General features: G+C 43.8%; 1 protein-coding gene across 1 annotated transcript in view; it reads left to right on the top strand.

The window, feature by feature from the left end:
- Window positions 1-26,768, top strand: part of MED13L (mediator complex subunit 13L) — an 802,147-nt gene that overhangs the window by 56,758 nt on the left and 718,621 nt on the right. The window contains exon 2 of the mRNA XM_033955209.1: window positions 10,030-10,267. Coding sequence (XP_033811100.1) covers window positions 10,030-10,267 — 238 coding nt within the window. The remainder of the gene's footprint in view (window positions 1-10,029; window positions 10,268-26,768) is intronic.

Genomic DNA, 26,768 nt, shown 5'->3' with positions numbered 1-26,768 from the left:
TAAGAAAGAACTTCCCCCCACTGAAATTACTCCTGGTTTTAATAACAAGAACTGCTTTCTCCGTTTTTGAGTCTCTTTGGTGACGTCTGGAAAGATCTGTATTTTTTGTCCCAGGAACTCTTTAGTTCTATTTTTAAAGAACATCTTTATAATCCAATTCTTATCTGGTGCTAGAGCAACAGTAGCTATCAATGTTGCTGGTGTGACCAAATCCTTTGTAGAAGATTCCAATAAAATGAAAATATCCAATTGTGGTTCCTGCTGTTTTTGATTACCCAATTGCTGTTCTGTTTTTCTAATAAGCAGATAATATACTTGGGAGAAAGGCGGAATAAGTTCCTCAGAGACTGAGAAGACTTCCAAAAAGTATTTCTTTAACATTTCCCTGGGTGTAATAGATAAAACCCTGGGAAAATTTAGAAATCTTAAATTATTGGCTCGCTGGCCATTTTCAATCATTTCTAGCTTCCGCCTTATATTCACACAATCTTTAACCACTATTTCTTGTACCTGTTTAACCTCAGTTATTTCAAGTTCATTTTTTCCCAACTTTGTTTTAATTGAGGTCATATCCACTTGTGTTTCATTTAATTTTTGTTCTTGTTTGTGTATCTTCTTTTCCATTTCTCTAATTTGTTGAGTCAAAGTGTTTCCCAATTTTATTACTAAATCCCAAAGAGACTCCATAGTAATTTCAGTGGGTTTTTCAACCACAAAGGACCCATTCTCACCTTCCAAAAGTGAAGTTTGTTCATCTAGTTTTTCCTCTCTCTTCTCCGATGTTCCCAGTGCTTCTGTATCTCTTCCAGGACTCAAAAAGTCTTGGGGGATATCTATCTCCAGGCTCACCGATGAAAGAGCCTCCCGGATAGCAGACCCTATCTCTTCGGACAGGCCTGGTTCCCGTGGTGAGCTGGTGCACTGTGGCTGAGGAGGAGTGTCTCTTGCATCAGGGCTGAGCGTGACCTCCAGCCCTGGGATCCCTCTAGCGATGTCACTCTGCGTCGCCGATTCCAACGGGCGATTCCCTGATGCCGATGACTCCCTCTGAAGCCGGTTCAACATTTGCTCGATTGTAATCATTGGGGGATTTTCAGGGCGCCGCGAGGCTCCTGCAGCACTTCTCCCCCTCCTTTTCGGCATGAAGAACAATCTTTCAGTCAAACTGAAGAAACTACCAAGGTAAATTCAATCTTCCCGAGCGTCTGAAGAGCGCTTCCGAGATTCAGCCACTCGCGGCCATCTTGGATCTCAACCCACCTTTCTGTTTTAAATCTGATGCACTACCAGGTATTTTCTAGTCGGAAGAGATTGGAAATTAAACTTTTAATACGTATGACTCAAAATTGCATGATATCTTTAAAAACAAATATTGCTGCCATTTTCAAGGTATATAGAATTTTATTTATAGTACCTGGAAGACCAACCTTTGCTCGTGAAAATGGACTGAGTGATTATGATGGGGTGGGTGTTTGGGTTCTCTTGTGTAGCTATTCGACTGCGGTGTTGAAGTCTTTGATGTTGTTGGGGTAACTGGCAATGGTTTGTTTTTGAACCATGCCCCACCCCTTCTGCCACTTTAATCCTTTTTCCTCACCCTATCAGCCCTCTGCTGTTTGATTCTCACGCAGTTCCTCTCCCTGTCCTCAGCTGTTTCTTTCTTCAGTTCATCTCAATGCACCCCCCAGCTTTCATTTGCTTCTTCAACTCTGTTCTCCTTTTCATAGTCCATGTGTTTCTTCAGCCTCTCTTCCCTTCACAATTCATGTGTTCCAGCTTTCATTGTCTGTGTCTATCCTTCCTCATTCCTTTCCCAGAGCCTCCTTCAGTAGTTGTCTCCCTCTCTAAGGTAGACAAAAGGCATGAAGCCTCTCTTATCTGCACTGCAACTATTTTGTGTTCTCTGCTGTTAGTTATTTTCTCAGACATTCCTTAGCCAGCCAGTAAGCTGCAGAAGAGACAGGACCAATAGCTTATAAGACATCAACCTTCAGTCCTGCTTTTCCCTGCAGCCTATTGACTGGCTAAGATTCCTTAGGAATGTCTGACCATGGGGGGGAGTTCCTTAGGAATGTCTGACAAATGGGCTGCAGGGGGAGGCGGGAACAGTAGCTACAGAAACAGTGCCTTAGCAACTCTTTGTTAGAAATGTCTGACCAATGGGCTGCAGGGGGAAGCAGAAACATCAGAAAAAATCCCTCAAATGAATTTTGCTGAATTGCAGACCTAGCTAAATCGCTTTTTTAACACCTGAAAACCATAGATTCATCCTATTTCATGAAAATCCTTTGGGCCATTTTCAAGATCAAATTTACCTACAAACATACAATTATTGTTCACTTTATACCTTACTTATGCCAAAGACCCCAGACTGTATCCCCGCACAAGTCATTTACTATATTAAAGTGGGCAAACCAAAGGGTATACAAGTGATTTGGCCCATGATATTGCCATTATTTGATTATAGTAATATTTACTATATGGGTTTGCCACTGTGGTTATTGAAATTGTTGCAGGTTTTGCAAAATTTATTTATTTATTTAGATTTACAGTACTCCCCCCGATATTCAGGGGGGTTCTGTTCAAGGAACCCCCGCGAATCTTGAAAAACCGCGAATACGGCTTTCAGCGGGGGAGACAGGAGAGGGCAGTTGAAGCAGCAGAAGAGAGCAGCCGGAGTGCTGGCGAGTGAAGGAAATCACTCACGGTATTCTCTGACCGAGGGGGAAAATTTAGTAGTGACACCAGGAAGTATTTCTTCACGGAAAGAGTGGTAGATCACTGGAACAAGCTTCCGGTGTAGGTGGTCGGGGCCACCAGCGTGCTCGACTTCAAGAATAAATGGGACATCTACGTGGGATCCCTACGAAGGTCGAGTTAAGGAATTGGGTCATTAGCATTTAGACTTATTGGGGGTGGGTCAGTAGTGGGCAGACTTGATGGGCTATAGCCCTTTTCTGCCGTCATCTTTCTATGAACTCATACAGCATGGGGTGACGATGACATTATGGTAACTAATAGAGCTTGGCAGTACATTATAGGGCCTGACAGTATGACGCATGGTAAGGCAGTACATAACAGAGCATGGAAGTACTTTGATACAATACAGTACATGGTATGGCAGACAGTGTTGATCAAAACTTATTCCCTAGCAACAGCAGCAAATGAATCCAGAGACCAATGGGATAGCACACATCTACCAGCAGGCGGAGATAGAGAAACTGATTTAACAGGTGGTCCCATTGGCTGGCACTCCTCCTGTATCTCCAGTATTCTCTATCTCCCAGCAGGAAATGGTCGCTATTCAACTAGCTCCTGAATTCTGGCTGTGACTGGAACTTTATTTTCTCCTGTTGAGGTTTCTCTTCAGTGAGACTGCCAATCTGTTTCTCCTGTTGAGGTTTCTCTTCAATGAGCTGGCAATGCTATTTCTCCTGTTGAGGTTTTCTCTTCAGTGAGACAGGGGTGTCCAGCTGAACAGTGCCGGCTTTAGGGGTTACACCTGGGCCCCCCAGGTCCCTGCCTCACCCTCCCTCCATTGCTAGAGGGTCTGACTGGGTCTCAATTTTTTTCTTCTTTCCATTCTCTGTAAAAAAAAAAAAAAGACCACAGTTTCTACAATCTGCCATGCTTTTGCTGCACTACTAGCTCTAACTGGCTTCAACCGGCCCTAACAACAAGCTTGTGAGTATGTCTGGTTTTTATTGTCGTTTGAACTTCAGGTTCTGTTTGGGAGTCTTAGTACTGTGGGTTCGGTCATCGTACATTTAAAGTATGGATATTTTATTGAGGCTAAGTTTTATGACTAGAAATCCGTGGAGGGAGTCGGGACTTCCCACCCTTTGCATGCACGCGCTTGGTTTCCTTGTTGGTTACAGCACGGCAGTAGCGGTGCGATTTCATACTCGCACTTGTTCTCATTGTGGGTTTCAGTGCAGCAGTAGTCCTGTTTATTCTGAGGCTCTCTTTCATCGGTGTTTGTCACGGCCATGTGCAGCTGATTGTGCAAGTGCCGGTTTATAGCAGCGCGCATGAGATGGGACATGTTTTTTCCGGAGCTGTGGGCCGTTCTTCTGGTTATTCTCCGAGTCTGATTTTCTTTCTATGCAAGCTGCGGCAGGGTAAATTTTGCGGGGCTTGAATCCGACTATGTTTCTAGGAGCGTTGATGCAGCGACCACGTGTCAGCGAGAATCAGGCGTGTGCTTGGGTCTCTGGCGATGGCAGGAGAGCTGCAGCGTTCCGGTAGTTTGTTTCCAGCTGACTTTAGTCAGGTTATGCCGGGGCTTCTCTCCTTTCCGGTTCAGACAAGTTGTATGTGTTTCACCAGCTTTGGGACAAGCTTGGGCAGATTTATGTCTATGTCTGTGTTCCTGCTGTACTCCCTTGAGGGAAGCTGCTTGTTTAATCGGACTCTGGGGTTAGCACTCAAGGGGTTTACCAGAAAGACTCTGACCTGTGCTAGGTCTCGGTTTGTCTCTGGACTGGGGCGACATACGGCAACTGACAGCACGGTGAGATCAGCAGTAAGATAGTGCCCTGTACTTCACACAGGTATCTCATTGTCTCTCTTGGGGTCCCTGCAGATTGAGCCTTTGTCTGTTGGTAACTGTCCTTATTTGGGCCTCTGTGCTGAGCTGCATGTGTCTAGTAGTGGCACAGGATATATATGCCTAAAGGTAGTACAAACAGTTTACAAGTTCGGGCTATCTCTATGGGCATAATGACACTGTGCATCTTCCTGCGGCCAGGACTCTCTTTCTCTATTTCTGAGGGGGCCTGGACTTCAGATTTCCATGCTTATCACACTGGTTTCTCCTGTCGCCATTTTCTCATTGCACATGCTAGATGGGCCCCCCGACCAGACAGGAATGTCTGTACAGCTCCTTTTAACCAGGAGCCAGTTACCTATTCTATCAAACCCATGGAGGATCACGCACTATGTGGCTGTTTGCCTCATCCCTGCAGCTCTCATTAGCGATGTGAGCTTTGTCTGATACCTGTAAGGATGCTGTTGTTTTCCACGGGGCGGTAGATGCAGCATCTTGATTGAGTCTAGTACGTATTCACTTTTAAGGACATACGTATTTTGCTCATGTTGCATGGCGTTAGTACTGTTTTCATGGTTCCTGTATATTCCTATTTTCATTGTGAAACTTGATTTTTCCTAGGAGAATCTTCTTGCAGATCCTACAGTTCTCATCCTGCCATTCCCTGACCTTCTGCACTTCATTCTGAGGGGATCTTGAATTCTTCCAATGACTCTTCAGGCTTTCTCATGAGGGAGAAGACGCTATAATGTCAGGTCAGGGGGCTGTGAAAATTTTTCAGGATGCTTGCAACTTTGCATCCTCCTCAGGTTTCCAGTTCGTTCTTGGAGTCTCTCTGTTTTGTGTTTCCCTTTTCAATGGGTGGACCCTCATCTTTCTCTTCTGTTGGCAGATCATTTTAAGGGTCAGGAAAAGAGTTTGGATAGTCTTTCTCTCCGCAAAATCTGAGCATGGCCCATTTATTGGATGTTACAGTGTACAGCACTGTGTACGCTCTAGAAAGTGTAAACGTTAGTAATAGTGAAATCTTCTACATCCTGGATATTGGGAATTTTGGCTCAGGTGTTCCAGCTCTTTTTATGGATGTGAGATCTCCTGGAACTAGACCTCATGGCCTCATCTCACAATTCAATGCTTCCTAGCTTCTTCGGCGGGCACAGTGAGTGGGAGTTAGAGGGGGTAACAGCGTGGCTTCTTTCTCACCTCTGGTTTCTCTTTTTCAGTGTTTTCCCCTGGCTGATGATAGCTTGGATTTGCCATCTCATGCTCGCTTTCCGGGCACAGTATTTGTAGAATCTTTGGCTTGGCTGCGCCATCCTTGCTATGCGGATCTGATAAGCTTTTCGACAGCCGGACTAAGAAGTTTCCTGGTATCTCCGGATTTGCTCACCTAGTGTCCGATCAACATGGATATTCGTACTACTTTGGTATTACGACCTAGGTTTTGAGAAGTCATGACTGACGTTTAAGGGTTATGCGAAGCAGGTTGTTTCTTCTCTTATCCAGGCGCTATAGACATCTTTACCTGTGGCTTCTGCTTCCTTTTGGAGGTTTTTCCTTTCTTGGATACTTCTCAACATTTGCAGGTCAGAGGGCTGTGAAGATTTTTCAGGATGCTTGCATCTTTGCATTCTCCTCAGGTTTTCCAGTTCGTTCTTGGAATCTCTATGTTTTGTGTTTCCTTTTTCAGTGTTACTGGTCCTCAGGACGGTTCTTGTAGGTCTTCGGGAACTAAGGGATGTTGTTCCACTTACTGCATGGTGTCTGAGACGGGGGCATTGGGCAGGCTGGATCCCATTCTGCTGAATTAGTTTCTCGGGGTTACACATTTCTGCAGACAACCTGGGAGTATATTTACACTTTCTCTATGGACTCCGAATCGGCACGTGGTTTGCCTGCCTCTCTTGAAGCGGCGCTTTCGGTTTTGGCACATGCCATTTCGCCTACCCAAGGCTTCACGAACGTTTTAGGTGATGTGGGCGGTGGTACCGTTTTGGCGCTACCAGGCGATTCATCTAATTTCTTCTTGACGGCCTACTTGATTCGGACGACTTCCAGCGGGCCATTTGACTGACACGAAAAGGGTGATATCTTTTCCTCAGTTCTTTACACGTGCATCTTTGAATTTGCACAGCACTCTTTTTTCCTGTACTATTTATAGGTATATCGGGGTGATGTTTTTATTCATATAGGAGAGACATGTGTTTCTTTCCGGAGACTTGGGCGTGGGGTCTCGGTCTCAGATTGGTATTCTTCTTCGCTTACCATGACCAAGAGTATGGGTTCTGTACAGTTTCTGGGATCCATATTGCTGACTCCATTGGGGACTTCGGCTTGCTTTCCCCTTTTTACGCTACAGCAGTCGCTTTTGTTCCGGTGGTTCCCGGTATCTCAGGGCACCAATTATTTGGTATGCTCCTCCTGCATCACTCTGTATGATTTGGTGGCTCAGTGCGATTTCTCTTTTCAAGGCATGCCTCGGTCTTTGCTGGACTATCTCATGACCACCGACCATCCCGGGCTGTCGGGTTGGGGGGCTCCGTGGCTTCCATCCTCAGCTCCTGGAGTCTAGTCTTCAGAGGCGACTCAGTACTTGTTCATTCTACTGCTCTTGAGCAGGGTCAGGCTACCTTTCTGGAGCTTCAGATCATTCTTCCGGATTGCCGCTGAGGGTCCTTTTGGTCAGTATTAGGATGGGGGTATTTCTCTACTGCTTGGGCAGTAAGTGTTGTACTCATTGGCAGGTGAAGTTGTTTTGCTTCAATGGGTGGACTCTCATCTTCGTCTTCTGTTGGCAGATCCTTTTATGGATCAGGATAAGAGTTTGGATAGACTTTCTCTCCGCGGAATCTGAGCATGGCCCATTTCTTGTATGTTACAGTGTACAGCGCTGTGTACACTTTGGAAAGTGTGCATGTTAGTAATAGTGTAATCTTCTGCATCCTGGATATTGAGATTTGTGGCTCAAGCGTTCTAGCTCTTTTTATGGAAGTGAGATCTGCTTGACCTAGACCTCATGGCCTCGTCTCTCAATTCTAAGATTCCTAGCTTATTCGGCGGGCCCAGGGAGTGGGAGTTAGAGGGGGTAGCTGCATGGCTCCTTTCTCGCTTCTGCCTTCTCTTTTTCAGTGTTTTCCGCTGGCTGATGATGGCTTGGATTTGCCACCTCGAGCTCGCTTTCCGCGCACAGTATTTGTAGAATCTCTGGATTGGCGGCGCCATCCTTACTTTGCGGATTTGATGAGTCTTTCGACAGCCGGACTAAGAAGTTTCTTGGTATGTCCGGCTTTGCTCGCCTAGGGTCCGTTCAACATGGATATTTGTACTACTTTAGTTTTACGACCTAGTTTTTTGAAAAATCTTGGCTGACGTGTTTAGGATTATGCGAAGCAGGTTGTTGCTTCTCTTATCCAGGTGCTCCGGACGTCTTCTCCTGTGGCTTCTGCTTCCTTTTGGAGGTTTTTCCTTTCTTGGGTGCTTCTTAACGTTTGAACCACTCCAGAGTTCCTTTTTGGCACAGGTGTATTGCCGAGGGCTTAGCATTCAATTCCCTTCAGCTTCTAGTGCCATTCTTAGCTTGTTACAAGGGCTAGGTATATTGCTCTTCGCTTATTTCTCAGCTTCATGTAGTTCAGGTCCTAAACAGAGTGCGGTATATTCATGCGCCTCTTAGAAAGCCCGGTTTGGAGTACAATCTTCACGTACTTCTTCTCAGTATACCGAAGGCTTCATTTCATCCTTGTCTTTTGGGACTCTAAAGGGCTGTGCCGTTGAACATGGGATTTCTTGTGGCCATGGCTTCAGCTCTGCAGTTTTCTATGTTGCAGGCCTTGTTCAACGGGGATTCCTATTTCTGATTTCCGAAATATGGGGTATCAGTTCTGATGGTACCATTATTTTTTTCTAGGGGGGTGTCATCCTTTCTTTTATGTCATACTCGCTTTTCCTTCCTTCTTCCTGGGAGGAGAAATTGGGAGCAGTGCTTTTATTCACTGCATTTTTTGATATGTACGTAGCGTTCTCTGTGAGCTCGGTTTCTAACGACTTTTAGTTGTTTATATCTCCTTCTTGCATTCTTCAAGGGACGCCTCAAACGTTTGGTGGCGTCCGAAGCCTCCATCGCTCAATGGGTCCAGGAGGACATTCTTTATGCTTGCTTGCTGGCAGGGAAGCGGTTGGCAAAAGAACTTCATGACCATTCCGCTGGAGCGATGGCTACTTCTTGGGCTTGGCCCAGAGGTTTTTTCCTTGGAGGAGATTTGTCTCGCGGCTAATTGGTCTTCCGAGCGTGCTTTCTCTCCCCATTTCTGCTTGGATGTGGGGGCGCATGCGGTAGGGGCGTTTTGTGCTTCGGTTGTTGCGGAGGCGGCGTTTGCTTCCCACCCAGATTGAGGATTGCTTTGCTACATCCCATTGGTCTCTGGATTCATCTGCTGCCGTTGCTAGGGAAGGAAAAATTATGTTCTTACCTGTTAATTTTATTTCTCTTAGACGCAGCAGATGAATCCAGAGCCCCACCCTTTCTGGATATTGTCTCTCGGTTTTTTCTTTTGCAACTTTTGCAGTTTGTTATTATGGCAGGTTGTTTTCTGTATTATTGCATTTTGAGATTTGTTATGGGAAAGAAGTTTTTTACATGCTATGCCTATTGCTGGTTACGTGTGCTTGGGCAAGGAGCTATACTGATGATACAGGAGGAGTGCCAGCCAATAGGACCACCTATTAATCAGGTTCTCTATCTCCGCCTGCTGGTAGATGTGAGCTATCCCATTGGTCTCTGGATTCATCTGCTGCGTCTAAGGGAAAGAAAATTAACAGGTAAGAACATAATTTTTCCATATACTTTGTTGTATGGTTCTACAGTAAAAGCAGTTTTATCAAGTCTGTTAAACTAAGTTAACCTTGATACTAGATGGCTGCGTATGACTTTTCACTGTTCTTGCCTAGAATGCAGGGTTTTTTGGGATTTTTTTTTTTTTTTTTTTTTTACTGAATGGGTTATATATTTAAATTTAGAAAGTTAATAAAGATGAATTTGTTTCAGAATTTTTAAAAATAAGTTTAAGTATATTATGATCCTCCTAATCTGCCAGTAACTTTGAGTACCTGAATAAATTAATGTAAACCGTTCTGAGCTCCCTTTGGAGAGCGGTATAGAAAATTGAATAAATAAATAATCTGATTGACTGCAATCTTATGTATTGGCATGGTTTTTTGATTATTGTGAATGCTGTTTATGATTTGATTATTGTATTGAATATGCAGATATAGTGCTTTACATTTTTATTAGGCTCTGTAATACACCTAGATGATTGAGAGCAGAGTAAAAATGCTGAAATTTTAGAGAAAGTAATCCATAAATAATGATTTGTGGAATTCTGAGAACCTAGTACCTGGTTTTCAGTGAAAGATTAATCATTTGGTAGGGAGGAAGAGTAATGGTATTGTATTTAATTGCACTGTATTTTTCTGTTTTTCAGGCTGAACTCACAGGCATCAAATGGCGTAGGTACAATTTTCAAGGTCATGGGGACTATGGCCCCATCATCTCAGCCCCGGCCCAGGATGACCCGATCCTGCTGAGCTTCATCCGTTGCCTACAGGCCAATCTTTTGTGTGTATGGCGGCGTGATGTCAAACCAGATTGTAAGGAGCTATGGATATTTTGGTGGGGAGAAGAACCAAATCTAATAGATGTGATACATCACGAGCTACATAGTAAGTTTAGTTTTTCTTTTTTTTCTGTCAATCTTTTCTTGAAACATAATTTATATTTTTGTGTTGTATGCCTATGTATCAAGTTTAAGAAAAATCTGTACACTGGGTTGGTTAGGAGGAATAGAATGGTCTAATTAAGGACTCAACATTGCTGTTAATTAAAAGCAAAAATCTGTGAAATGTTTAGTACTATGTGACTAAATGCATCTGAGCCGTGATCTATAGAATCTATTCAGTCTCAGTTTAATTTATTTTAAATATAAGTTTATAGCATTTTTGCATGGTGGTCTCCTGGGACAAGGTTTTTAGCATGCATGTTTTAGTGCACATGTTCTGAATGGAAGAGCCCAAGCTCTATGGCCTGTGCAGCTGGACTGAGGAAGAGCTTTGAGCTGCATGGTTTGAAAGAGGCAGAAACATCAGCTCACAAATACTAAAAGATGGAGGAAGCCAGGGTGTTGGAGATAATTTGAGAAGTGAGATGGTAGAAGGAGGGGGTTAACAGTTTAGTGTCAAGGTGAAAAGAGCAAGGAATGAGAAAGATGGAGGAAAGGCAAGAGAGCAGGGGGGAGTGGTGAGATGGAAGAAGGTGGAGAAAAGTGAAGAGAGGAAGGGAGACCCATTTTGTTTCAGATGCTTTGCTGATTTTGTCTAGCTAAATAATACTAAAGGTGTTATTGAGGATTTATGTATGTTTTTATGGAAACTGTCTATTTTAAAAATAAATTCTTCGAGGCGTCTAAAGATAGACGCCTAATAAATAGCTGCTTAAAGTTAGGCGCCTAGCTTAATTAGTAATTCGGCTTCAGTTATGAGCTTTAACAAGTTCATAATTGAAAAAAGTAAAGATCAGTTGGGTGATAGGCGCCTAGCTTCTTAGGCACAATGCTACAAAAGATAGACTTCTTTAGCATGGGGCCTAGCGGCACTTAATTCCAAAGTAGTTGTGTTTAGAGGCGGAGAAGGACTTAGGTGCCACTAAGTGCAATTCCTTAAAGGACTTAGGCGCCTATAATATAGGCCTTTAAAACGCTGACCTACTTTACAGACGCCTACATTTTAAGTTAGGCGCAATTCTGTAACAAGCACCTAAGTGTGATTATAGGCACCTATCTTTTTAGATGCTATTTACAAAATTTCCCCCTTAGTGTTGTCCATCTAGGTCAGGGGTGCCCAAAATATCGATCGCGATGTACTGGTCGATCGCAAAGACAAAGCCGTTAGATCGCAGAGCCAGTGTTCTCCCAGTATTCCCCCAGTCACTGTCTCACCTTTAAAGTACTGTAATTACGGCAGCCTACAGAACGAACGTAGCAGGCTACCATCAGCTTCTGTAGCACGTTCCCTCTGCCATGATCCACCCCTGATGTCAGAGGAGGTGCAGGATCGCAGCAGAGGGAATGTGCTACAGAAGCTGACGGCAGCCTGCTATGTTTTCTCTGAAGGCTGCTGCAATTAACTTTAAACTGTGGTAGTTAGGCCCAGAGGGAAGAACGGAGGTGAGAACTAACCTGACAGTCACTTTGTGCGTGAAGCAGCCCTGCACATTGGGGTAAGACTGTGCCTGTCACAAGGGCCCCAGCGGGATGGGGTTTGCCTCAGAGATGCTGTTTTGGGGAGGGGGGGAAGAGACAAAAGGACCTTTAGGAGGGGCAGGAAAGCAGCCTTGAACCAAAAGGGAGGGGGAAGACATCCTGGATTACTAGAGGGGTTAGAGAGGGGAAACACCCTGAACCGAGAAGAGAGAGATGCCAGACCCTGGTGAGTGGGGAAGACAAAGAGAGTGAGAGAAACAAAGACCTGGACCAAAAGTGGGAGGACTCAAAATGTTAGCAGAAGGAAGATAGAGAGAGGGAGAAACCTGAAACAAAGGGGAATCGGAAGAGAGGGGGGCAGATGTTGGACTATGGAAGATGCAGAGAGAAGAGACAGAGGGGGGGAGAGACCCTGAGGAAGAACAGAGAGATGCAAGATCATAACAGAGGAGGGAGACATGTTGCCAATAGGGGTGGAGGAGAGAGGAAGAAAAGCTGGACTCCTGGAGGAAGATGTTGGTTGGGGAATGGAACGAGGTCTGGAGGACAGAAGAGGTGCACTCAGTATATATATAAATAAATAGGGAGGGTCTTTTACTAAAGTGCGCTAGCCTATTTAGCGCGTGCTAAATACTAACGCATCCATAGAATATAATGGGCGCATTAGCACTTAGCTAATCGGCTAAGCGCACCGTAGTAAAAGATGGGGTATACATTTAGTATTTTTATTGTTGGTAGATCACTTTGACTTGGTCATTTTAAAAGTAGCTCGCAAGCCAAAAAAGTGTGGGTACCCCTATCTAGGTAGATAATTCCTTCATGTCTTTGAATGCAGGGCTTGTGTCTATAATATCCTTAATGTATTTTCTCATGCGGTCTGCAGATACTGTGATAGCTATATAGAAGGGTTATAACAATGCTCATATATTTGATAGTAATATAAAACGCAATGTTTAGAATGAGATATTGAGGACAACCAGGATTTTTTTTGTGTGTGTGTGGTCTAGTGTTTTACTGGAGAGTTTAAGACGTTAGATGTTTGACTTAGGTGCTTTAAGCACATATGAGGAGACACCAATTTCCAATTAGAATGGGCACAGTGGTGTGTGTGGGTATGGGAAGGCTCCCAGATGGTACAGCATGCACCTGGATGGACATTGTAGATATTATAATGGTATGAAACTGAATTGCAGACTAGAAATGAAAGGAAACTGACAGATTTGTGGCTTACCCTGTTGCTACTTTCAATTCAACTGCAACTTTGCATCTCTTAGCAAAATTTAGTACAAATTTACATTTTTGTTTGCAGTTTGTGTAATTTGATGTGACAAGCCTTATTAAATTTAAGTGAGCTAGTCCAGCTTTAATATTTATCACAGTGGGTTTTGCAATTGACTGGATATTTGTTTTCCCCTTAGAATTAAAAATTTAATATAAATATTATCCAGCTGTGCCCTTAATCTGCATTAGCTAGAAAGAGTGCAATTTGCATCTGTAATTACACAAGTATAAGATAAAACAGTCAATGCTAGACATATGATAGATGATATGTGATTGATCCCTGTGAATAGTAGATATATCTTAAGAGAATGATGCTAATGGAAGGGTGTGGTGAAAGATGGTTACAGGCATGTAAAAGAGATTGTTTTATCCTATTTATAATCCATTTATACCAAAGTTAGGTACCAAAAAATATGCATAAATTTAAACATATGGAACATCATAACAAAACAAAAGCATAATGTATCATTACCACAGTGTTATAATTTCCCTGCTATTATTGCTAATAAGAGCCCCCTATACTTATGCTCAACCATTTACTTTATAAAACACGTGCTATTAACTGTTTATTGGAAAACAGATGTATTATCTATTAAGCACATGTAACCAGGAAGATGACTCCATTCTGAAGGCCCTGCCACTGAAAAGACGTTTAACAAATGAGCATAATCGGATCTCAGTATTCTACTTGTCTGGTGGTATATGTCACTGCCCCCGTTAAATACTGTGGTACTTGCTGCTTTTATTCTGGCATGTTTCAAAGATATTATCTTCCACAGTCTTTGATTGTTTGGATTTTTAAAAAATATCGTTTTAATAGCTGTTTTTATAGCCCTGGGATTTCACCTTTGAATTTGATATAACATTGGTGATGTATGCAAATCATTCCCTGTCCACCAAACAGTACTACACTTCTCCCTCAGTATTCGCTGTGATAGGAGATTAACAAAACTGCAAATACAGAAAAACCGTGAATAACTTTTTCATATGTTGTTCGCTGTTTTCTATTAAAAACCATTGTGAATATGGTGAAATCGCGAATAACATGGTGGAAGACCTGGCCTGTTCCTGAAGGAGAGGCAAAACACGGTGAAGAAAGTGCTGGGAATCAGCGATTTTTCTCTGTAAATGCTTGGAATCAGCAATTTCTCTATGCAAGCTGATGTTATTTGGTGGGAGGAGCCAGCAAGCTAAATACCATGAATAATTGAAACCGTGAATGCTGAAACCGCGAATACGGAGGGAGAAGTGTAGTAAGAACAATCTTTTGCTTCAAATGTTGTCTATCCGGACCCTGCTAGCTCTTAATGCTCACTGATGAGATTTTAAGCATACATTTCTAGTGTTTGTTTGGGTTTTTTGTTTGTTTCACCTTCACTTTCTTATGCTCTCATGCCACCAAGGACAAAGTTCTTTAAATCCAAAACCTCAATACAGTGGAGGAATTTTAATTTTACATTCATCAAATACAGTCCTGCTAATGACAATTGCTACATTTGAGGATATTTTTATAGGCTGTGGAAGTGCAAATATGTGCCAGGATATGGGCTGCTTAAAAGCACAGCTGCATTTTTATAAATTGCTCTCAAACCATTCCTTGGGGACTGCCTGGCCAGTCAGGTTTTCAGGATATACACAACACAAGAGAAGCCGTGTATACTAATATATCTCATGCATATTCATGTGGATATCCTGAAAAATATGAGTGGCTAAGGACTTGGTTGAGAACCATTGTGATAAATGATATGCAGGGAGCCAAGTCACATTAGTTAAAAAAACAAAAACCTCTCTAGCTTCTGAGAGAATTTTTTGTTGTTGTGTATAATTTTATTCCTGTTTGATTTCTGGTTTTATTATATTACATTACATTAGTGATTTCTATTCTGCCAATACCTTGCGGTTCAAGGCAGATTACAAAAGAAGTTATCTGGCCATTTCCAGAGGAATTGAAGAGTAGAGCGAGTTGCTTCAGAGAATTGGGATGAGTCTTGCGGTGTTAATTTGTCTTCAAGGATGTCTTGAATAGGATGGTTTTTATTACTTTTCTAAACGATTTGTAAAGTGCTTAATATTATGCGAAATGCAGTGTATCTGATAAAAGGAATTGAAGTATACATGTGGTTTGCCAGAATTGCACACATGCAGTTCATATGTCAAGTGATGATGCTTTGACTTTTGTTTGACCTTACTCCATTCTTGCAGATGCACTTGGTAAGATAAGCGTTGGGCCCAGTATGCACTGGGGTCAAGCCAGCACTAAAGCAAGCAGGCTGTGTGTCAAGCAGGCCCTTAGCCAGATGTAGGCAGCAGACATAATCTTACAGTGCTGCATACGCCTTTCAGCGCTATATAAATGATAAGTAATAGTGGTAGTAGAGGAAGCTGCAGTAGGTTAACATTCCATCAGGCATGTCCCACTTCATAGACACTAAAATGTCAGATACTGCAACACATAGTAATTGTATTTATATATAAATTCTCATTACAATCGGAGTGGTTTACAGACTAATATGAATAGAATAGAAAAGAACTATCGATAAAGAGGAAAGGAGAAGTCAGAGCTGAGAGGCCTAAGGGCCTGTTCTACCATCGCTGAAAAGTACTGCTCCACTACTCCTGTGGCCTCTGGAAAGGCTAAGGAGAAAAGATGGGTTTTAAGGGTGGATTTAAATCTTTAGTAAGAGCATTCCTTAGAGAAGGTAGGAAAAGCTTTGTGCCTCATGGAAGATGGGAAGTGAAACTGAGGGGATGGAAAGGCAGTGTTTGGCCATAGAGCGGAGGTTTCTGGGAGGGCCTTGTGTATTAATATCAATATTTTGTGTTTGATTTTGGAAAATACTGAGAAATAATGCAGTTGAAACTGTTGGCATGCTCCAAAAGTCTGATGGATGTATTTTGGATGGATTGAAGTGTTTTTTTTAAGGGAAAAGAATTTCTGTGTAAATAGCGTTGCAGTATTCTAGTCGGGAGGCCACAAAGGCATAAGAAAGAATGGCATAAGCCGATTCATCTAAACAATTGTGTATTGAGGGCTCCTTTTACAAGCGATTCACACATGGCAAATGTGATGAAGCCCATTCAGTTTCTTTGGACTTCGTCACATTTGCTGCAAGGGAATCACTAGTATGGCTTTGTAAAAGGAACCCTAATATGTCTGCAGTTTATATATCTATATATCTATCGACTATAATAAAACCCTTAGCATGCATGCACACTTGAAACTCCATGCCTCCGCATGCGCAGTAGAAGGAGCCTGCGGTGGTCTCCCCATGGCAAAAAGGAGCTTGCGCTGATTTCCACATCACCCTCCCTCCGCGACGCTGTGAGCCTAGAGCCAGTGTAGACCACCACAGCGGCAACTTCCCCCCCTCTCTACGTTTGCTAGCGCCCCAATCTCACAGTGGGCCCTGCCACAGATCTGCTTCAGAAAACACAAAAAATGGGAGACTTCTCAGTGTGCTGCTCTCACGCTGTACAGCTTTCAGAACCCGCCAAAACATTGAAATGCTTCACTCAGATAAGCCGAGACCTTCCACAAGAAGACCACTGCAGCCACAAATGTGTGCTGGGGGAGCAGGGAGCGATTTTGGTTTGGGGGAGGGGTGCGCTTGAGTTAACCTTGCTGCAGGGAGAGAGCTGTGTCGGGGGAGAGATACAAAGAAAGAAAGACAGGGGGCAGGGAGAGAGACAAAGGAAAAAAGACAAATAAAGACAAACAGGGAAGGGAGAGAGACAGAAAGAAAGGCAGGAGCAGGGAGAGACACAGAAATAAAGAGACAGAAAGACAAAAAGAGAGGTTACAGATTGTAACCTTTAAAGAACTTTCCTATTGTTTCTAAATTGTTTGTTTTTGTAACATTGAAATATTTTTTTGTCTATGTAATAATTTACCTATGTTTTTATATATTTGTACTATTTTGTATATCGCCTAGAATATAGATTAGGTGATTACTCAAATTGTATAATAAACTTGGATAAACTTGGATAAAAAGAAAAGGACAGAAAGAAACAAAGAAATACACATTTATTCTAGCACCCGTTAATGTAATGGCTTAAAACTAGTACAAGCATAATAGAATATTAAGTATATTAAGCAGCAGAGTCAGAGCTGATGCAGTATTGAGATCCACATGGTAGTAGATGGCAGTAGGGAATTATCTCCTAATCTTCCTACACATGTCTACAGCTTTTGATCTGGTTTATCTTTCAGTTAGGAGTAGCCTAGAGTGATTAAATTAGTAGGCTGAGAACCAGAAAAACCTGGTTTAGATTACACTGTGGTTCCTTGGGATCTTGGACAAATCACTTACCATATTTTTCGCGCCATAAGATGCACCTGACCATAAGACGCACCCTAGATTTAGAGTAGAGAAACAAGGAAAAAAAAATTCTGAACCAAATCGTATACTAATATATATCAGGCTCTGTACCTAACCCCTCTCACTGCCTGCCAGGCTCTGTACCCTGTCCTCCCTCCCCTCTTCATCATTTTGCTAACTGAAATCTATTTAAAATACACATCTTCCAGCATCTTGCACAGGGCTCTGCAGCCAAACACTTCCACTGTGCGCCAGCCCTATTAGCAGAAGGGAAGTCAGGCCAGATAAGGTATACAATTTCCAGAGGCTGCAGCCAGCAGCAGTAACCTCTGGAGCCAGTAAAAGCATCAACATTACCCTTTAATTTAAAAGTTAAAAACTTCAAAGCACTTCAAAAAAAAAAACTTATTTGACAGCCATCCAGCCACCAATTCCTCCAGAATGTAGTGTTTCAGGTTCACAGCCATAACTCCTCCTGAGTCCACATTTGCCACAGTACCATCAAACAGCTGGTGGCTATTCCAAAATGTGCTAGTGACGAAGGAGAAAGGCCCCTGTTTTGGCCTGTGAAGTTCAGTTCTTCAGTCCCCTTTGCTACTCATCTCAGTTTGCAGAAACCAGGAATAAAGGTCAACAAATCACTCAACTGTTTTGCAGATTAGTCTTTAAGTTTCTCTGCATCAAAAGAAGGAAGATCACAGAGACATAAACCCCCACTCTGGTTTAAAGAGTTCACTGTCTGTATTTTTCAAAATAAGAAAGGAAGTGTGGGTGACACTCTCCTCACTTTCTGTTGTCTTTACATGCCAACATGGAAAGGAGGCCAGCAGCGCACAAGCGCGTTAATGCCCTGGCCTGCAGCACCTCCTGAACTCACCGACCACCGGCACATCAGGACCAGCTGGCTCGTGACACCTCCCGAACTCACCGACCACCGGCACATCAGGGCCAGCTGGCCTGTGTCACCTTCCAAACTCTCTGACCACCAGCATGTCAGGGCCAGTAGTGCACAAGCGTGCCGTTGTGTGTGCGTGCGCCACCCCCTGAACAGCTGCCGCCAGTTCTCACGGGATTGAGAACAGCCATTCAGGAAATCAGGGACCACTGTTCAGGCACTAGGCCTGATGGGCCGCTGCGGGAGCGGACCGCTGAGCAAGATGGACCTCTGGTCTGACTCAGCGGGGGCAACTACTTATGTTCTTATGTTCTTAAATGGTGTGCGCCCATGCAGCAGTGCGCCAGTGCGCCGCCGGCCCCAACACACTGGCAGTCAGCAGGCAGCCGTCCAACTAAGGCAGTGCTACAGGCCCCGACATACTCAGCAGGTAGCTGTCCAATTTAAAGATACTGCCGGGGGAGGGGGGATGTATATTTGCTTCATAAGACGCACCCTTATTTCCACCCACTTTTTTTGGGGAAAAAGTAAGTCTTATGGAGCGAAAAATATGGTAACCTTTAATTGCTACAGGTACAAAGTTAGATTGTAAGCCTTTCAGGGACAGGGAAATCCTAGGAACATAAGAACATAAGCAATGCCTCTGCTGGGTCAGACCTGAGGTCCATCTTGCCCAGCAGTCCGCTCACGCGGCGGCCCAACAGGTCCAGGACCTGAGTAGTAATCCTCTATTTATACCCTTCTATTCCCTTTTCCAGCAGGAAAATGTCCAATCCTCTCTTAAATCCCAGTACTGTATTCTGCCCTATAACGCCCTCTGGAAGCGCATTCCAAGTGTCCACCACACGTTGGGTAAAGAAGAACTTCCTGGCATTCGTATTGAATCTGTCCCCTTTCAACTTTTCCGAATGCCCTCTTGTTCTTTTATTTTTTGAAAGTTTGAAGAATCTGTCCCTCTCTACTCTCTCTATGCCCCTCATGATCTTATAAGTCTCTATCATATCCCCTCTAAGTCTCCTCTTCTCGAGGGAAAAGAGACCCAGTTTCTCCAATCTCTCAGCGTATGAAAGGTTTTCCATCCCTTTTATCAGACGTGTCGCTCTTCTCTGAACTCTCTCGAGTAACGCCATATCCTTCTTAAGGTATGGCGACCAAAACTGGACACAGTATTCCAGGTGTGGGCGCACCATCGCCCGATACAGCGGCAGGATAACTTCTTTTGTCCTGGTTGTAATACCCTTCTTGATTATACCTAGCATTCTATTCGCTCTCTTAGCAGCTGCTGCGCACTGTGCCGTTGGCTTCATTGACCTGTCCACCATTATCCCCAAGTCCCTCTCTTGGGTACTCTCATTCAATAACATCCTTCCCATCGTATAGTTGTACCTCGGGTTTCTGCTTCCCACATGCAATACTTTACATTTCTCAACGTTGAACTTCATTTGCCATTTTGTTGCCCATTCCCCTAGTTTGTTCAAGTCTCTTTGCAATTCCTCACAGTCCTCTTTAGTCCGAGCTCCCCTAAATAGTTTGGTGTCATCTGCAAATTTTATTATCTCACACTTCGTCCCTGTTTCTAGATCATTTATGAATATATTAAATAACAGCGGCCCGAGCACCGAACCCTACGGAACACCACTCGTGACCCTCCTCCAGTCAGAGTAGTGGCCCTTCAACCCTACCCTTTGCTTCCTACCTGCCAACCAGTTTCTGATCCATCTATGTACGTCTCCGTCCACCCCATGGTTCTTCAGTTTCCGGAGTAATCGTTCATGAGGCACCTTGTCAAAGGCTTTTTGGAAATCAAGGTATATGATGTCTATGGGGTCACCTCTGTCCATCTGTTTGTTAATTCCTTCGAAGAAGTGTAGTAAGTTGGTTAGGCACGAACTCCCCCTGCAGAAACCATGTTGGCTGGTTATCAAAAGTTTGTTTCTTTCCAAGTGATCATCGATGTTTTCTTTTATCAGTGCTTCCGCCATTTTTCCCGGAACCGAGGTCAGACTCACCGGTCAAAAGCCGTCAAAACAGCAGTCAGGGAGGCTAAATTCCTCATGGAGGAGTCTCTAGCAAAGAACATCCAGAAGGGAGATAAATACTTCTTCAGGTATATCAGTGATAGAAGAAAAAACTCAGGCGGGATTGTACGTCTTAGGAAACCAGACGGAGACTATGTGGAAAAGGATTCGGAAAAAGCCCAACTATTAAATGAATACTTCTGCTCAGTCTTCACCCGAGAAGCGCCAGGGCTCGGCCCTCAGCTACAGACAAGGGTTGGCTCAGTTGACCCGTTTAGTAACTTTGAGTTAACGCCCTGCAGTGTCTACGGTGAGCTGTCAAAGCTCAAGGTTAACAAAGCAATGGGGCCGGACAACCTGCACCCCAGGGTGCTTAGGGAGCTGAGTGATGTCTTGGCGGAGCCACTGTCCGCGCTCTTCAACCTCTCCCTTAGTACAGGCAGCGTCCCGTTGGACTGGAGGACGGCTAACGTCATTCCACTCCACAAGAAAGGCTCAAAGATGGAGACAGCAAACTACAGACCAGTGAGTCTAACATCGATAGTGAGCAAACTAATGGAAACTCTAATCAAACACCAATTAGATAAGATCCTGGATGAAGAGAATCTACGGGATCCCCGACAACATGGATTTACTAAGGGGAGATCCTGCCAATCCAACCTGATCAGCTTCTTTGACTGGGTAACAGGGAAGCTGGATATTGGGGAGTCCCTGGACATCGTGTACCTGGACTTTAGCAAAGCATTCGATAGCGTACCACACCGCAGGTTACTGAGCAAGATGAATTCTATAGGATTAGGTAACACATTGACGAAATGGGTTGGGAGCTGGCTTGGAGGTAGGCTTCAAAGGGTGGTGGTGAACGGCACCCCCTCCGAAATGACGGAGGTGATTAGTGGAGTACCACAGGGCTCAGTCTTGGGCCCAATCCTATTCAACATCTTTATAAGAGACTTGGCAGAAGGGCTTCGAGGTAAAATAACATTATTCGCCGATGACGCCAAACTGAGTAATGTAGTGGGCAAATGCACAACAGACGAAGATTCAGTGCCCGACAACATGATGCACGACCTACTCCTACTAGAGCGATGGTCTAGGACATGGCAACTCAACTTCAATGCCAAAAAATGCAAAGTTATGCACCTGGGCAGCCAGAATCCATGCAAGTCTTATACCCTTAATGGCGAGATCCTAGCAAAAACGGTAGCAGAACTAGACTTGGGGGTAATCGTCAGTGAGGACATGAAGTCTGCCAATCAAGTGGAGCAGGCTTCGTCCAAGGCAAGACAAATCATGGGCTGCATACGAAGAGGTTTCGTCAGTCGTAAGGCGGAAGTCATTATGCCATTGTATAGATCCATGGTGAGGCCCCACCTGGAATACTGTGTGCAATTCTGGAGGCCGCATTATCGCAAAGATGTGCTGAGACTGGAGTCAGTGCAAAGAATGGCCACCCGGATGGTCTCGGGACTCAAGGATCTACCATACAAAAAACGGCTTGACAAATTACAGCTATACTCGCTCGAGGAGCGCAGAGAGAGGGGGGACATGATCGAGACATTCAAGTATCTTACGGGCCGCATCGAGGCGGAGGAAGATATCTTCTTTTTCAAGGGTCCCACGACAACAAGAGGGCATCCATTGAAAATCAGGGGCGGGAAACTACGAGGTGACACCAGGAAATTCTTTTTCACTGAAAGAGTGGTTGATCGCTGGAATAGTCTTCCACTACAGGTGATTGAGGCCAGCAGCGTGCCTGATTTTAAGGCCAAATGGGATCGGCACATGGGATCTCTTCACAGGGCAAAGGTAGGGGAGGGACATTAAGGTGGGCAGACTAGATGGGCCGTGGGCCCTTATCTGCCGTTTATTTCTATGTTTCTATGTAGTTTCCCGGGTCACCTCTTGATCCCTTTTTAAAGATGGGCATGATGTTGGCCATCTTCCAATCCTCCGGGATCAAGCCTGTTTCCAGGGATAGGTTGCATATTTGCTGCAGTAGTTCTGCTATCTCCTCCTTTAGTTCCTTCAGAACCCTTGGATGGATTCCGTCCGGACCTGGAGATTTGTCAATTTTTAGTTTATCTATCTGCCTGCGCACATCTTCAAGGCTCACTTCCATGAATGTTAATTTTTCTGCTTGATTTCCAATGAAGAATTGCTCAGGTTCCGGTATGTTGATTGTGTCTTCGTTCGTAAATACAGACGAAAAGAACATGTTCAGTCTTTCCGCGACTTCTTTCTCCTCCTTCACTACTCCCTTCCTGACTCCATCATTCAGCGGTCCCACCTCCTCCCTAGCTGGCTGTTTCCCTTTAACATATCTGAAGAACGGTTTGAAATTTCGAGCCTCCCTGGCTAACCTCTCTTCATACTCTCTTTTGGCTTTTCGAACCACACGGTGACATTGTTTTTGATACTTCCTGTGCTCTATCCAGTTCCCTTCAGTTTTGTCCTTTTTCCATCTCCTGAATGAATTTTTCTTATTACTTATCGCTTCCTTCACTATTTTAGTCATCCATATCGGGTCCTTTATTCGACTCTTTTTGCTCCCCTTTCTGAATCTGGGGATGTACAGAATTTGCGCCTCGCTCACCGTGTCCTTGAAAAAAGACCAGGCATGTTCTACCATCCTCCATTTCTTGGAAGTGTTCCTAAGTTTCTTCCTTACCATTTTCCTCATTGCTTCATAGTTTTCTTTTCTGAAGTTGAAAGTTGTTGCCATGGTTCTCTTTCCTTTTGGTATTCCTGCTTCAACCTTGAACTTGATCATGTTATGGTCACTGTTTCCCAACGGTCCCACTACTTCTACTTCCTTTGCAGGTCCCATTAACCCATTTAGGATTAGATCCAAAGTGGCATTTCCTCTCGTCGGTTCTCTAACAAGCTGCTCCATGAAGCAATCTTGTGTAGCCTCCAGGAATTCTGTTTCCCTAGCGCATTTTGAGTTTCCAAGACTCCAGTCTATCTCGGGGTAGTTGAAGTCTCCCATAATAACTGTGCAACCGTTTTTGCATTCTTGTTTCATCTCGGCTTCCATTTCTTTATCGATATCTCCGGTTTGCCCGGGTGGACGATAGTATAGGCCCATTTTTATTTCATGTCCCTTTCTACCTGGTATTTTAATCCATAGCGATTCCAGCTTGTTGGTCGTCTCCGCTGTGTCTATTCTTGTCGATTGTATGGTTTCTTTTATGTATAGGGCTATTCCACCTCCTTTCTGTCCTGACCTGTCCTGGCGATAGAGCTTAAATCCCGGCAGTGTTGTATCCCATTTGCTTTCCTCATTCCACCATGTTTCAGAGATTCCAATGATGTCTAAGTCTTCTGCATTGGCCACGGCTTCCAATTCCCCCATTTTGTTTCCTAGGCTCCTTGCATTAGTATATATGCAGTTTAGATCCTGGCATTTAAGTGTCTTCATTTCCTTTCCCTGTGTCTTGGTCTTTAATGTCTTCTCTTTTGGTACACTCCTTCTAACCTCTTCTGGGTTAGTCGACTCCTGTAATTTGTCCGTTGTTTCTTCCGAGCCTTGCATTCCCTTAGTATCATCACGTGATACCTTCTTCTGATACCTTCTTACCTTACTTATGCTTATGTGTTTGTTCCTCCTGTGCCTGCTTCCCTCAGCACCTGTTTCCTGCCTTCTTCTTGTGTGTGCTGCCTATTCTTCCTATGTGTGCTGCCTTTGTAATACCTTCTTCTTGTGTGTGCTTCCTTCTTCCTGTGTGTTCTGCCTTTACTCTACCTTCTTCTTGTGTGTGCTGCCTGTGTTCTACCTTCTTGTGTGTGCTACCTTTGTCTTGTGTGTGCTGCCTTTGCTCTAGATTTTCTTACTGTTGCTTGTGTTTGTTTGTTCCTTCTGCGCCCGCTTCTTCCTTACCTTTCAGTCCTTTCTTGATGTTCTTGGTGTAGTAACTTGGCCCTTCTTGAGGCCCTTCGCAAAGGCTCTCTCGCTAAGGCGAGTGCCTTTGCCGCTAACCTTCGCCGCGCGCCAAATGGCTGGGCGCTGTTGGCTCCTCCCCTTTCAAGGGGGAGTCTGGCGCAGCCTCTGACGCGGTGGGGGTGAGCGGAGCGAACTCTCGCCGCTTCCCCTGGTACCTGAACATAACTCACTTGAGCTAATACTGAAAATAGTGTGAGCTCAATCCAAAATTCCCTTCTGTTGCGAACAATGCACTGATCTGGTGTAACTTGGTCCTCCTTCAGTGCACTTTCAATGCACCATGAAGATCCAAATTGTCATAGTTTATATAGATTTTCTATATCACCAGATCAAGGCAGTGTATAGACTAGTCAAAGAAAGAAAAAAACCCCTGCAATCTCAAACAGGAGAGCCGTACAAAAATAATAATAAAACAATATTCTGGTATGCCCAGGAAATGTGCACAAGGCCATATCAAACATTTGAAATTCCATAAGCCAGTTATGACCAGTGCCACGTAAGAGAGTGCACAGTGTCTAGTGGATTCTGTCTGAGCAATCACTGGTCTAGGGAGAAATAATCAGTGATCATTTAAAGAGTGAAGAATTTGAGTTGGTGTGTAAAGAATAGTAAGAGAAGCTGGGCAGACTTCTACAACCTGTGTCCCATGTGCAGCAAGAATGCACATTTTTACCACATTCATATAGTCTGAGTACAGGTCTTACCCATCTCAGGGGAGAGGGGAAAAACATCTAATAGTGGAACTTAGCAAGTAAAATGAATAATTACTGGATTGTTGGTTTAACATTTCCTCAAAAATAAATGTGACTGATGGGCAGACTAGATGGACCACACTACTATGTTACTTTGTAAACCAGATAAGGTGGCATTCCTATCTGAAGAGCCCAATGCCATGCAGGGTTCCTCATGGTTCTGTTTCTGCTTCTGCTTCTGCTGCTATTCTTTTCAGCTTCATCAGCCCTCATTACACTTATTCAGAGCTTTAACATTAGTAGGCCTTGTTATTTGAATGATATCCAACTTGTGGCCTTTACTGACACAATTCAATCTCTCTACCACCAACCTAATAACTTGAAAATTTGCTTGGATACCATCACTGTTGAAAACAAATAAAAGCTAAGTGTTCTCAAGTCTGAGGACATTTGGATAAGTAGGGATAAAAAGTCTTAAACACAAGAGTTATATCTTCAAAGAAGTTAAGCAAATTGGTGAGGCAAGATCTCTTTTACATAAGAATATAAGAATTGCCATCTCCAGATCAGACCCTGGGTCCATCAAGTCCGGTGATCCGCACATGCGGAGGCCCCACCAGGTGTACCCTGACATAGTTTTAGTCCCCATATCACTGTATGCTACTCAAGGGAGATGTGCATCTAATTTACCCTTACCCATATCACTCTATGCCACTCTTAAGGAGATGTGCATCTAGTTTATCCTTAAATCCTAGAACAGTGGATTCTGCAATTACTTCCTCTGGGAGAGCATTCCAGGTGTCCAACACTCGCTGCGTGAAACAGAACTTCCTGATATTCGTCCTGGACCTGTCCCCCCTCAGCTTCAGTCTATATCCTCTTGTCCGTGTCACATTGGAAATTGTAAATAACTGCTTTCCCTGCTCCATTTTGTCGAATCCTTTCAGTATTTTGAAAGTCTCGATCAGATCCCCTCGCAGTCTCCTCTTCTCAAGGGAGAACAACTCCAGTCTCCTAAATCGTTCCTCGTAGTCCAGGTTCTCCATACCTTTCACTAGCTTTGTTGCTCGTCTCTGCACCCTCATTAAATTATGTTTGTCTACATTTTCTTCAATTTTGTTTTTTATAATTGATTCCATCATTTTGCCCGGCACTGAAGTCAGGCTTACTGGTCTGTAATTGCCCAGATCTCCCCTAAAAATCAATGTAACATTGGCCACCCTCCAGACTTTAGGTACTACAGACTAGAGTGAGAGAAATGTTGAAACATGGGAGTGCATTGCAGGAGAGAAGACAGAAGAGAAAGGGAGATGTCAGGCTACGAGAGCAGGGAGGGAAGTAAGAGGGAGACGATGCTGGTCTATAAAGGGTGGAGGAAGGAAAATGCTGAGAATGGTAGAACCCTGAAGGGGAGGAGAAGGTGGCAAGGAAACAGATGAGAGGATAGTTATTAGAAAGGGTAGAAATATGGTAATGGAGTGTATGTTAAAGATGGAAGGCTGAGGAAGGAATGAGATTAGAGAGTTGCGCGGGGACAGAAATCCCACCCATCCCCGTGAGGAATCCCCTCCGTCCTCGCCCGTCCCTATAAACTTCAGAAATAGTTATTTCATTTAATTATGCTACTGAATTAAAGGCTCTGGTAGAAACCCATTTACAAATAAGCAAAGAGACTTTATTAATTTGGAAATATTAATTGGGAAGAATACATACTTTGTAAATGGGTTTCTACCAGAGCCTCTAATGTAAATATAAAATATAAATGCTCAGCTGATGAGAACCCCCAAGCTGTCAGCTGAGGACTTCCTTTGCAGT

This window comes from Geotrypetes seraphini, chromosome 8 (assembly GCF_902459505.1).
Source record: "Geotrypetes seraphini chromosome 8, aGeoSer1.1, whole genome shotgun sequence".
NCBI classification, from domain to species: domain Eukaryota; kingdom Metazoa; phylum Chordata; class Amphibia; order Gymnophiona; family Dermophiidae; genus Geotrypetes; species Geotrypetes seraphini.
The sequence above is the reverse complement of the archived record's forward strand: the minus strand, read 5'-3'. Positions and strand labels throughout refer to the sequence as shown.